At 40.6% G+C, this 13,765-nt stretch overlaps 1 protein-coding gene across 16 annotated transcripts in view; it reads left to right on the forward strand.

Annotated features, from left to right (window-relative positions):
* The first annotated feature begins 469 nt into the window (after nucleotides 1–469).
* Nucleotides 470–13,765, forward strand: part of Slc4a7 (solute carrier family 4 member 7) — a 113,769-nt gene continuing 100,473 nt past the window's right edge. For 4 of the 16 annotated variants that reach the window (XM_087182173.1, XM_087182182.1, XM_087182186.1 and 1 more), the window contains exon 1: nucleotides 470–832. In XM_087182173.1, the coding sequence (XP_087038299.1) occupies nucleotides 785–832 (48 nt within the window). In that variant the 5' untranslated portion in view covers nucleotides 470–784. Of the gene's footprint in view, nucleotides 845–13,765 lie in introns of all 16 variants that reach the window. The other 12 variants (XM_087182172.1, XM_021238664.2, XM_087182176.1 and 9 more) reach the window with 8 other exon arrangements.

Consider the following 13,765-nt stretch of genomic DNA (forward strand, 5'->3'; position numbering starts at 1 on the left):
TTCATCATCTCCAGGTACAGAGACACACTCGAGAGACGCCCTGTAGAGTGGACTCAGAAGACTGCAGGAGCCCGAGCCCGAGCCCGAGCCCGTCGTGGTGCACGGTCAGCGGGAAGCACCTGAGGATCCTAGTCAGGTGTCCCTCCTCTTTCACAGGCCTCAAGTTAGAGTTTCTGCATCTTGTCCTGAAGACCCGTTAGTTCCTTGACAGGGACGGGCTGCCCTTTCCCTCCAGTCCGTAAAACACGTGGTTTACAGCCAGGGGAGGTGGTGACCCCCACCGCACTTCCCGACGTCAGTGGAACTTCTGACCCGAAAAACGAGTTAGATTCTCAGCCTGGGTCAATTAAGCGTTTACAGAGAGGGGCGGGGCCTCCAGGAGGCGGGGAGTTGGGGGGGGCGGAAGCCTGCGAGCTGGGGATTGGCTGGGACAGATATCCGTTGCCCTCCCCTCCGCCCACCTCCGGGTGGCCTCCTGGCTGGGCCTGCGGCAGTGAGGGCCGCTCGGCGGTGCCAAACTGGCAGGGGGCGTGCCGAGTGCGGCCCCGCCCCGGCCCTACGCGGCTCCCTCCTCCGCCCGGTCCGGCGCTCCTGCTCGTTCCCTTCACGTCCCGCGCTCCCCGCCGCGGCCTCACTCCCGCGCCGTAGCAGCCACGCGGGCACGCGCGCCCCGCGTCCTCCGCGCTCGGCTCTCCGCGCGCGGCCCGAGCCCAGACGCACGTCCGTGCCCCTCGCGCGCGGGCTCTCGGCCGCGGTAGCGGCCGCCGCGGGCTGCCGGCAGGCCATGGAGGCGGATGGGGCCGGCGAGCAGATGAGACCGCTACTCACCCGGGTAACGAGCAGGGTGAGGGCGCTGCGGGCGGCGGGGTCCGGGTGGGGGAGGGCGCGCCCCGAGCGAGGCAGACAAAGACGGGGGCGCGGCGGGCGTCGCGCTCGGTCACTCGCCCCGGCCGGCGCGTCGCCAGCCCCTTTGTGTGCGGCCGGCTGGCTCGATTCGGGGCATCCTCGCCGCCTCGCCCTCCGCGGGCGCCCTGAACGCGGCCACCCCCTGCCCGGGCTGCGCGGCGCTCTCCCAGCCCTGGCCTCGGCGCCGGACTGCCAAGGAGCCCCTGAAACCGTGGGGGACACCGCGGCTCCACCTGTCTGTAGCCCCAGGCACGGTTTGGAGCTGGTGAGACTTTTTCCGCCCTTTCCCGGTCTCCCCGGCCGGCCGGCGAGGTGCTTTGTTCGGTGAATTCGCTGGCCGCGTGGACGATCCGCCTGCCTTCGGGCCAGGGCTGCTCGGGGCTGTTGCCTGCCAGGTCCGCCTCCTCCTCTTGTGGCCTGTGCGGGAGGAGGAGGCCAAGTAGTAAGAGGAGGGTCTCGGTGTCCCGGGCTGAGCTGCGCTGCTCGGATTCAACTTAGCAAAAATCACGTTTCCCCGGGAGATTGACTTAGCTTCAGGGATGGAAGGGAGTTAAGGGTGAACTTCCAGAAGGCCGGGGCCCCAGTTTGGGGTAATGAACGAGTGGCCCATCCTCAAGCAGACTTCCTGCTTTCGTGTGTAGGGTACTTGGGCCCCCACCATGGTGACTCTCTTCTCCCTTCCTAGTTTGTGACTCAAAGGGGATGAGAGTGTTAGAAATTTTCCTACATCCAATTTTTACTCTGACCAGTAAAGGAAGAAAGGTTCCTGGGAAAAATTTCCAGTCTTTTACAACTAACAGGAGAATCGCTTTTCACGTGTTTTTATTCTAGTTTTCTTTAAACCATCCAACTCCCTTCCCTCCCCCTTAATTTTAAGATTGTCGCCAAGGCCTTGGAGAGTAGTCATTATTTCATTACGTTCATTTGTAAATTCTCTAAACATAGAAGAAAACCAGGTCTCCAAACAGTGAAGTCATTTAGCAGTGGTTATTGGGAAGATCATTTACAGTGATGGTAATGGAATACTGGAAACTCCTAAGGAGTCTTCTGTAATTCTTTGGGCAGTCTTTGAATAAACTGTTATATAACAGCTTCTCTACACTTGATCATTGCCGAAAGGCCGAGAAGCGATATATAACAGCTTCTCTAATAGCGTATATCAAATACATTGTTGCCTGTTCTTATTTGCAAATTTTCAGTTCAGCAGTAAAGAGCATCTTAAGTTTTCATAAAAGCAAGAAAGTATGATGCATTCCCAATACTGTCTACTTAGCAGAAACAGCATATAAGACTTGCCCTCAAAGTCATTCATTCATACCACATAATAATATTTATTTAGAACCTGTTTTGTAGTGTCCAACAAAATAGAATCAGCTTTAGCCTAATAGAAATTAGTGGGTAGACAAATGGCACAAGAATTCTCAACATCATTATTAATGGCATGGTAGGGGAAGGCTTTGTTCCCAAACCTTTGGGAACATAATACTTGGCTGTAGTAAGCCTATACAAATCAATAATAGAAATCAAATGTAAGCCATCAATCTAAAAAAATAAAATGAGAGGGCAGTAAAAGGTTGAAGGTGTACAGAATTTAGATTTAAAGACTGTGAAAAAAGGAATATTGGGATTGGCAAATCTTTCCTCATCCATTTTTTTTTTTTTTTTTTTGGTAAATGAAAGTCATAAAAGTAAGAGATTATATTTGTCAGCTTAACTTTTAATTCACAGCAGACTGCTTAGAAGACTGCCAAGAAAAAATAAAATTAATATCCATAAAATATTTTAGGCTTTTAATTATGCAAAATAATTTGATTAAATTGGAGCCCCTCTGTTTCATAATTTAGCTTTAAGGTTTCTCCTCCATCTAAAATTCTGTAATTTAATGAATGTGGTGGTGTGCACCTGTGATCCAAGCATTCTGGAAGCTGAGTCAGGAGGATCATGAGTGTAAGCCAGCCTGGATTACATTCTGAGATCTTGTCTCAAAAAAAGAAAACTATAATTTTCACTGATCATGGGAGGGAGGAAAGTCATTCATCTTACATACAGTTTTTGTTTTGCTTTTGTAGAAAACATCAATGTAGTGTCACATAGAATTGATTGAAATTGATAGTCTTGTTTTCTGGTGTAGGTTAAATTCTGTTACAGCAAAGAGCACTGTTAAGATTCCCAAGTTTTAAAAAATGATCTACTTTGTTAGCCAGTATGCGATTTAATACAGTTCTATTCTGAATGAAATTTTGGGACTATTCTATGAAATGTGTTGTTAAGTGATTTCGTTCATTTTGTGGATATTAAGAATCAGAGGTGCTCAGCATTGAGAATATAGACAAATAAGGTAGACAGAGTCCTGTCCTCATTGAGTTTATTTTGGCATGTGGAATGAACAACACATTGATAACATATTCCATTTGTGAATGCCAGTTAAAACATTTCGTGAGTCTGTTAGAAGTACTTTAAAAATATAGCCATTAGCATAAGTGGAAGATAGGAACCCAGTTGGAATTTGTTGGTGATGGGTAGATAGAAGTTTTTTCTGAGTGTGTAAGCTTTCTCTTTGGGGACTGTGCTTGGATAATGATCACTCCAGCGATATGGCACCCTGGGCATATTATCGGGAGTTCAATTAACTTTTCTGTGGTATCTTTGGGCCACAGTCCATAGATTTGTAATAAAAAAGAGAGGCAGTAAATCTGTCATCTGTCCAAATGAAACTATAGGGCAGTGAGTTAGATTGAAGAATTGTTTCGTCTGGTCATTTGATTGGAAAACTGTTTGGTCTGTCTGTGTTCCAGTGGTACACAGGTTTTGTTTGAAGAGAAGTAGAGTATGAAAAAGGGTATTTTGATTTTTTTTTTTTTTTTGGTACCAGGGATCGAACTCTGCTCCTTGCGCTTGTGTAGCAGGCAGCGAAACCACTGAGCTAAATCTCCGGCCCAGAAAAAGGGTATTTTGAAAAAGGGCACTAGGTTCCTGTGAGTTGAGCTGGTTGAAATTGAAAGCCAAAGTAACCTGGTGTTAGATGAACCTGGTATATATTTTAGTGTTATGTGGCGATGCATGCTCACCAGTATATTCTAAAATTTAGTAGTTACACTTGTCAACATCCTGTGATAGGTTGTTTTTCTTCCTCTTTCCTTCCCCCTTCTTATATGTCTTACCACAAATATGATCTTAAAGTAGATAGGCGCTGCAACTGACAAAATGGGCCCTTTATATAAAGGAGCATACAGGTGTTTCATAGGTTTATGTTACAGGTTAGTCACAGACCAATATAGATTTTGATTTATGTTGTAGTTTCCTTTTGCTGATGATCGTTTCTTTTGTAGTTACTATTTTGTGTATATTTCAGTATTTTTAGTTTTGCAGTGAACATGTCAGTAATGAAGCTATTCTAACATTCTAGATTATGATGAAATTTGCATCTGGTTTTGTTTAGCAAGCAACTTGCTTATTTTGTTGAGTTTTTACAATTTGGAAAGTTTAGGAGTATTTGTAATTATGATGATAAATCCTCAAAGCATTGTGGTTGGCATTGTGTTACAGAGTTTAGCAATGTGTTAAGTCTTGCTGAGGGCAAAGTGCTGCCTGACTAGAGTAGTGCTAAATTGCTGAAATGAGTGATTTTTTTTACCTCCATGGGTTGCACATCTTCAAAGACTGTTATAAGAAGGTAGTGGCCAAACACTTGTTTTCAGATTTGCTTTTTTGGTGGGGGCGGGTACTGAGGATTAAACCCAGAGCTTTGTGTGTGCTGTACAAGCACTGTGCCATGTAGCTCCATCTCTAGCCCTCTGATAAATTTTACTTTGAGACAGTCTCACCAGAGTACCCAGGCTGGCTTCAAACTTTGAGGGCCTCCTGCCTCAGTTTCCTAGGTAGCTGGGATTATGGATGTGTGCCCCCCACACCTAGCATAGATTTGTGTTTTGTCTGATGTGCCAGTACGACAGCTTCTAGTTGGGCTGTTGTAAGCAGATTTTCCGAATTCCTCCAAAGACAATACTTTAATTTTTCTTTTCTTTCTTTCTTGTTTTTTTTTGAGACAGGGTCTTGCTTTGTAGTTCAGGCAGGCCCTGAACTCACTATGTAGCCCAGGCTGGCCTCAACCTCATAATGATCCTCCTGCCTCAGCCTCCCAAGTCTGGCTCTTTAATTTTTCTTGAATTCTAATTTAGTTTTAATGAGTTTACTTAAGCAGTATTTTTTTTTTTCTGGTACTGGGGGATGAAACCTAGGGGCACTGTATCACTGAGCTACATCCCCAGCCCTTTTAATTTTTAAATTTTTGAGATGAGGTCTTGTTACATTGCGTGGGCTGGCCTCAAACTTGCAATGCTCCTACCTCAGCTTCCTGAGTAGCTGGGATTACAGGTTTGCACCACCGAGTCAGTTTTAAGCAGTATTTTTTGATAGTACCAAAGTGAAAGGTAGAGCACAGTGCACCTTTCATAATGAAACAGAAAATGTGGATTGATATTTTAAGTATCCTTTTTAATTTCTTTTGCAGAGAATGTTACGTGGACTAGCTTCATTTGGTTCTCATTGTGTTCACAGCCCAGGCAGTATGGGTGTCATCCCCTCTGGATTCCAGGAATACGTTGCTTATTTTCTGTCAGGTTGTCCAGCTTGGAGAAGCTATTGAGTTGTGTATCATCTCTAACAACTTGAGAAATGGATATATCTTTGAAAATAGGCTCACACTGGAAGATGCCTGTGTTCTTTTTTTTAAAGAAAGGAATATGGAATTGTTTCTCCTCTTCCTCCTTCTCTAGAGCTTTGATCATGCTAGGCCAGTGCTCTACCACTGAGTTCTCTCCCAGCCCATGGAATGATTTCTAAAAGGGAATGAAAAGAAAAGATGACACAATCTTTTTCTCTTACAATTTGCCATAATGTCTAAACACAGTATGTTTGTGCTTAGTTCGTGCAGTTTTCTATACAGAATAATTTCAGTTTAATATTCTTTATTCTGGAAAAACAAAATATACAGAAGTCTTTTTACCTTAGGAACTGATGTATTCAACAAAAGTAAGAATAAAAGAAATTATGTACAGTACACTATCTTCTCATTAAGTACCATGCTAGTACTACAGATGTTTCCATTGCAGAAATCCTCTAAGAAATAAAGTTTTGATAAGGAATAATTTAATTTTACATTATATCTGAGATAGTGTCTTGACCTAGAAAGCATGTTTCACAATTTTAGCACTGTTTAGTATTTGCTATGGGTAGGAGGAGCTGGTGAGGGGTGGGGAAATTGTGTGAGGGATGAGAGGCATCACAGATTGAGCCCGAGAGTATGGATAACTACGGCTGCCATCTTTAGGTAGATGCACTAGCACGAAGCTTCTTGCATGGAACCTGGTACTTTGGGACCAGATGTAGAGTAATCGTGCCTGGGATTTCTTTGAGTTCCATTTAAAACTCATTTATTTTTCTTTCCTTCTGTGCATTCACATTAATAAATTCAAATTTGAAGCAGTTGTTTTCCTAATAGCTGCTGTCAAATGTGAAATGTATTACTTTCTAAAAAATCCTTGAAGCCAGGTGCTGTGGTGCCCTCCTGTAGTCCCAGCTATTAATGGGCTGAGGCAGGAGGCTTGATTGAGCCCAGGAATTCCAGGCCAGCTTGGGCAACATAGTGAAAACCGGTCTTAGAAAAAAAAAAACAAATCTTGATTTCATAGTGTATGAAATGATTTAAAAACCAATTTTCTTAATCTTGTAAGAATCCAGTTTATATAAAATACAAGATGCCTGTGTAAAAACCAGACCACAACCCCCGGTAACTGTTCTCACAGTAATTTTGCTTGATCATTAGTTGTTGAATATGAACCCTGTGAGCGTGCTTTGTTTACTTTGCACCACAGTGTGCCTTACAGTGGATTCTTTGCTGGCTTTTCTGAAAAGTGCTCTGGGTTGTGCCCTAGTATTTGGAGTATTAATGGTGCCATAGGTAATATACCACTGTCTAGTTAGAATTGTTTTTAGTATAGATAGATGACCATGGGACCTGTGGATAGGCCTCAAGGATCCATGAATCCCTGGAAACTATGACAGTTTCTGCTTGTGTGTGTACCTTTTGGGTGAAGGTCAAGTAGCTTTACATTCAGATCTCAAATAGTTTTGTGGTCCCCCCAAGAATCAGTTAATGTATTCTAAAATTGAGCTTACCTTGGCTTTATGACTTCTTTAAAAGTTCAGACTGTGTGTGTGTGTGTGTGTGTGTGTGTGTGTGTGTGTGTGTGTATTTTACTGGGGATTGAACCGAGGACCTTTGAACCACTGAGCATCCCTACCCCTTTTCATTTTTATTTTGAGACAGTGTCTTGCTAAATTGCCCAATTTGAGCTTGAATTTGTGATCTTCCTGCCTCAGCTACCCATAGGGTTGGGGTTATAGGCCTGTGCCACTACTTCAGCTAAATGTTCATTGTTTTATATTTTACTTACATAGTAGTCAATGGTAATTACATCCATCCCATATCATCCTATGGTTTGTTTCACAGAATGCTAGACAGAGGAGGTTCTGCCAAGGAATCATTCTGTAGCCAAGTAAATTTGGGAAATGTTATGTATTATATTTTTTGGAGACTCAGTGTTTAACAGTATATTAAAGGCACTGAGAAGTCCTGTACTGAGCAAATACACTAAATTTTGAAGAATGCAGCCTGTGAGGTGGCAGTTCCTGATGGTTCTCATAAAAACAGCAGATCACTAATAATGTTTCATTGTAACGCATCTAGGGAAAGGAAATTCTGTAATATTGACTGTAATCCTATTTAAGATGTACTTTTTAATCTAGAAATTAGAACTCACTTTGTTACATTATAGGAGAGATTTGAAAGAAGGTGCTGTGAAGCAACCAGGAAGACACTGGTTTAGTTATGGTATATTCAGTGTGTGATGCTATTAAATAATGTGGGTGATTTCTGTACATGGATGGAGAAATAGTTAAGCTTAATTGATTAATAACAAAGCACAGTGCAGATCAAAGTATACTGTGCAGTACTTTTTCTGTAATGAGGGAATGAGAATTTCTATTTGTTTACCAGTATTTATATAAATACTCTGGGAAGATAAATAGAAAATTAATAAAGGGGCAGGGAGTGAGAACAAGGATTGGGACAAGAGTGGGAGGGAGCTTCATTATACACTGTGGTTTTCTTTTTTTTTTTTTTTGCAGCACCGGGGATTGAACTTAGCACCTTGCACTTGAGAGGCAGGCGAGGTGCCACTGAGCTAAATCCTTGGCCCTGGTTTTCATTTTTGAGCCGCCCAGATGTATTACCTATTCAGTAAAATGGGATGCTTTCTTAACGTTGCTGTATGACATGGTTTGTCCTACCGACTATTTCATAAGAGTGAAGTGGATGACTGCTGCAAGTCTTAATATGTATGAACTACCTGATTTTTCTTGTTACAAAGGTACCACATAAAGTTAATGTATGTCTATCAGTAAAATCACATAGTATGTGCCTAAGTAAATTATATATTGAATACATGATTCTTTTGAAAGTTTTGAGTTTGCATGCTACTAATTCTGATTCTAATCCTGATTCTCCCTTTCGGTCCAGGGGTTTAGAATAGTGGGTTGTAAAGGGAAGGCAAGATGTGGGAAGGGGCTGGGGTGCTGTTTTGTAAATGCAGTGCCTTAGGCATAAAGAAATAACTACTGGGTTATATACTTTTGCTGTTGTTGTTTGAGACAGGGTCTCAATATGTAATCCAGGCTGGCTTTGAACCTGTGATACTTCCACTTTGGCCTCCAAAATGCTAGGATTACAGGCATGGCTGGCTTAGTTATGTATACTTTCTAAACCTATAGTTTCTCATTTATGATCTTTGTACTTACCTTTGACTGAGGATCACGGATATTTAAAAAATTTATACAGATTGTTTACGTTTGTTGATGTTACTGTGGCACCCTTCTAAGGGTACTGTTCACATTGTTTTGCTAATTTTGCTCCAGAAGGCATCCTTTACCTGAGTTCAGGTGAGTGGTTGTGGACCTCAGCAGTACTGTGGGAAGACTTCCTTCCAATTACAGATTATTCAGATTATTATACACATACTATGTATAATGTCTACCACTTCAGTTTTTAGAAGTTAGAAATAAGCCTACAGAACTGATTTCCATTTTGCTAATTTCTGGAAGCCAATATATGGGGGGAAAATGTATGATAATTTTTTGGCCTTCTCTTGAAAGCATTGTTGTGTTTATGAGTATAAACCTGAGTGGTATTTAGAGCCTGTATAGCCTCTTGGATGAAATAATAAAACCCTACTGAAAGTTCTCCCACACTCCTTTAATTCTAGCACTAGGCAGGAGGAATGGCATCTTTCTCACATTGATGCAAATCCTAATCTAGGATTTATGCTTTTGTCCTTTACTGCGGTACAAGTCAGTGAAGAGTGACATTTTAGAGAAAGCCAGCTGTGAGCCTTGCATTTATTAGGTATCTGATTTAGATACTTATCATCTCTATGGTATGATATAAATTCATGGACAGAAAGATTTTCTAACAGTTTTCCAGGCCCTGCAGTTAGTAAGAGGCTAAGCTGAGATTTAAATTCATGGTTAATGCTAAACCACTGCATGACCACTTATCTTCCATTTCCCATTGTGGGGATACCATTTAACATAAACCATATTAGATGATTTTACTTACATGATAATTGAAAGCTCTATTAGCCTCAAATAATTCCACGTTAACTATAGATGTTTCCCTCCCTTGTTTATTTTAGTTTTTCCATGCTGGGGATAAAACCCAGGGCCTCATGCATGCTAGGGAAGCACTCTCCACTGAGCTACACTCCCTGCTCCCTCTATATTTAAAAGAATTGAGTATTGTAACATTTATGAATGAAGTTGCTAATACAGAAATTTAATGTCTGAATGAAATTTTCCTCTCTGACTCTTAGAGTTCTAGAGGGCTGCAGATAAAATCCCTGTAGGTCATTGCTAAATTCTCAATTAGTGCAATTCTATGGCTTAAAATATAGGAAGCAATAATATTCTTTCAGTGATTGAATGTTAGAATAATTTCATGGATATGATTTGAAATTGAGTAGCTTCCTAATTAATTGTTTAATCATCTGAATGATAAATTATGTAGCTTTTGTGATGTCAACCATTGAGGGAAGAATTTTTTTTTAATTTGATATAACTGCCAGTAAAAGAGAATTTTCCTTGCCTTGTTCCATTGAAGTGGAGTACTGAATAAATACAGTGAATGTAGTTTGGATTGATTTCAAGGTAAGAGGGTATTTTGTTTTCCTTGGGTAGTGCTAGGGATTTAACCCAGGGCTGCTTGCATACTAGACAAGTGTTCTACCACTGAGTCACCCTCTCAGTCTTAAAGTAAGAGTATTTAGTATTGCTTTAAACTTGAAGTAAGGTTTTAGGAAAATGATAAGTACCAGTGAAATGAAAATTTTATGAAAATTTACTTTCACCAGTTTTAAATACATTTAAATTATTAGAAAACAATGGGTGTTTCACATATATATTTATCAATATATACACATATATATATTAATCCTTGTATAATTTTTGCATTATGAAAAGTAGTGACTTTCCGCGTACATGATTATAAAAGTACCAATGACAAGAAAAGGAATTTCAACTCTTAGATGTTAGCTGACCCATATATTGGGTTGAAATAGTGTTATTCCCATTCTTTAGAATTATTACTTAAATAATTGAACTTTCTCTGCTCCTCTTCTTTTAACTTTGTGATTTTGAGGTTTAGGGACCTGCTTCCTTCCTGGACTCTGCTCCCTAACTTCCCAATCCATGCCTGAGTATTTGTGCAGGTGCTATAGCGGGCTGATGCACTGACTCAGTAGGGTCCTTTCAGTGATATTTAGTGCTACTCTTTTTGTTTGTTTGATGATTTTTGCTCAGAATCCATTTTTTGTGAATGCTATTAGCAGTGGCCTTAGGGAAGTTTCTGTTATGAGCTGCGTTGTATCTGGGCAAGTTGGTCTCTCTTGTTGGAAATAAGGGATCTGTTCAGACTACAGTTGACCTTCACTTGACCTTTATTTTTTGAGCTGTTTTTACTCAGTAATAGGAAATTCAGTAAATAACCAGAAGCTTTCATTTTCAAAACAAGGTAAAATTTGCAGGTAGTGTAACCTCAATGTAAAGAGTACGGTTTGGGTTCAGACACTTGAGTTCCCTCTAATCTGCTGCCAGCTATCCTCAGACAGCTAACATCTTTGAATTTTACTTTTCTTATCTATAAAATTGAAGTCATTATACTTAGCTCATAGGGCTTTTCCATAAACATGGAAAAGCACAGACTGTGTATAAAATAAATGTCTCTGGGAACTTGCTACTAATAATCCTGTACTGGGGCCAGGGACTTAGCTCAGTGGTTCCGCCACCTGCCTCGAAAGCACAAAGACCTGAGTTTGATCCCCGGTACCAAAAAAAAAAAAATGCTGTGTTCTTATGGGATATGGTCATGACAAAACCGTAAAGGAAATATTGTACAGATTGAAGAAATAGAAAATAGAAAGCCTTAGCTAACTTTAAATCCTGGTATTGAGATATTCTGCGAATAGCTTTTTGGGCAGGGATTAGATAATTATTTTCCTTTAAATTATTTTTTCTTTTAAATGATACAATTTTGACAAAATATTTAAAATATATGTCTTTCTTTCCTTTTGAAAATACAGGTTATCGGTCATTAACTGACTTCAGATGGTCGTTTTTTTAACCTTACCTTGTTTTAACTATTTTTCTTTTGACATTGAATTTCTTCTCTGCTATAAGAGATGACTCCATCACTGAGTCACATCTACAGGTCTTAAAGTTGCCTTTTGATTCTTGGCTTGTTGTAGTTAGCTAAGATTACTAGAGAGTTTAATTCTATTTTGATGAGATCTTACTGGACTGTTTTTTTTTTTTTTTTTTTTTGAAGACAAGGTTTCTCTGTGTAGGCTAGGCTGGCCACAAAAGTATGATCCTCTTCCCTCAGCCTCCTGCATGCTGGCGTTACAGGTATACACCACCACACCTGGCTTTACTGGACCCTCCTCAGACTGTTAAGGCTTTAGAATTTAATGGACAGGGTATGATGGGACAGCAGATGAGTTTAGTGTTTGGCAGACTAGGCCTAGGGTAGCTGTAGTACTTCTGCTGAGGCGTGATCATAATAAACTATGCTTTGTAAAAAGAAGCGTTCATAGTTTCATATTAAAGTTGCCATTTTTGTGTGTGGGTGTATGTAATCAGAAATAAGAACCGTGTTCTGGGTGAACAGATGGTCTTGAAATTTTGTATACACACACACACAGATGCTGTATATAATTTTATGCATATGTATCTGAATCATTAGGATCATGGGATCCTTAAACAGTTTAGAGATATTTAGGACTTTTCAGATTAACTATGTAGCATTGAATATTATGAGGTGAGAATATTCTAGCTCCCTTTTCTAGTTTTCAAAAATGTTATTTCTTGAGATTATTATCATGAGAATTTTCACTTGTATTACAGAGGTCCTACTCTGAACTTACATGCATTTTTTGATAGGTGTTTTCTTATTGCCATCTTTTAAGCTTCTTCAAATCTTTTAAAAACAACTTAGGTAGAAGATAGAAATAAGTAAAAATTACAGTACTTTAATGATGAGGAACCAAAAGTATTTTAATATAGTGATCTCATAGTAAATTATCTCCAGCCCTGTTTTATGTTTTTTTTTTTGGTACTGGGGATCGAACTCGGGTCCTTGCACTTTCAAGGCTGGCGACAGAACCACTGAGCTAAATCCCCAGCCCATGTTTTATGTTTTTTATGCTAAGACGGGGTCTCACTAGATCACTAAGTGCCCAGGCTGGATTCAGACTTGGGATCTTCTGTCGTAGTCTCCCAGAGTGCTGGGATTGTAGGTGGGTGTGCATTACCATAACCAGCTTCTTGGAAGATGATTCTTAATCCTGTTTCTGTACATCCTGTATTATCTTTTTCCAGATGAAACAGCCTTGGATGGTAGAGGTAAGATTTCTCTCTAGGCAGTGGGTAGGCTTGTTGAAACTAAATTCCTTGAGGATGAAAAGGAGGGTGGATTTGATAGCAGCCCTCTTTCTTTTAAGATTGGAGTTTTCTAAGTTCAAGGTTCTCAGCTGTGACCCACATCAACTCTGTGTATAGTACCTACCTGGACCGTTCTGCATTTTCCTCAAGGAGTGTGAGGACCAAGGGATGCCACTGTACATAGGAAGCACACACTACCTGCTTTGGCATAAGTGATCCAGTTCTGCATCTCTCCAACAGGAGCCTACCTGTGTATGATACTAGCCATGTATGCCAAAGCACTGGGATTACAGATGTGTGCCTTCATGGTGCATTGGAGATAAGGTTTTAATGAGATTGAGGGAAATATTTTTTTTTTAACCTTTTTTTTTTTTTGTACCGGGGATTGAACTCGGTCGGGTCCTTGCGCTTGTGCAGCAGGCGGCGAAACCACTGAGCTAAATCCCTGGCCCTGAGGGAAGTATTTTTTAGATTAAATGTAGTCATTTCAGATCATAGCCAAAAAATGAATTGCATGTTTTGCATCGTTTTAGTTTTTGATACTAATTTATTTTGCTGTCATCTCCTAATTGCATTGAGTTAGCAATAAATGGTTCTAAAAGGTTAAGCAGTGCATATTGAATGTATTAGCCACAAGGGATTATTTTATACTTAATTAACAGTGCAGTTGCTTCCTTTGTTATGTTGTGAACTTCAAATAGTTGGGGCAATTTGAGATCTAAATAAGTAGAAGAATCTGAGGAGTAAATCCTATTTATTGAGGACATTTTTTGTAGAAAGCAAAAGCAATAACATTTCCAGCTTCATT

The sequence above is a fragment of the Heterocephalus glaber genome, unplaced genomic scaffold, assembly GCF_053883595.1.
Source record: "Heterocephalus glaber isolate CG9 unplaced genomic scaffold, H.glaber_assembly_v1.0 deba00001472, whole genome shotgun sequence".
In the NCBI taxonomy this organism is placed as follows: domain Eukaryota; kingdom Metazoa; phylum Chordata; class Mammalia; order Rodentia; family Bathyergidae; genus Heterocephalus; species Heterocephalus glaber.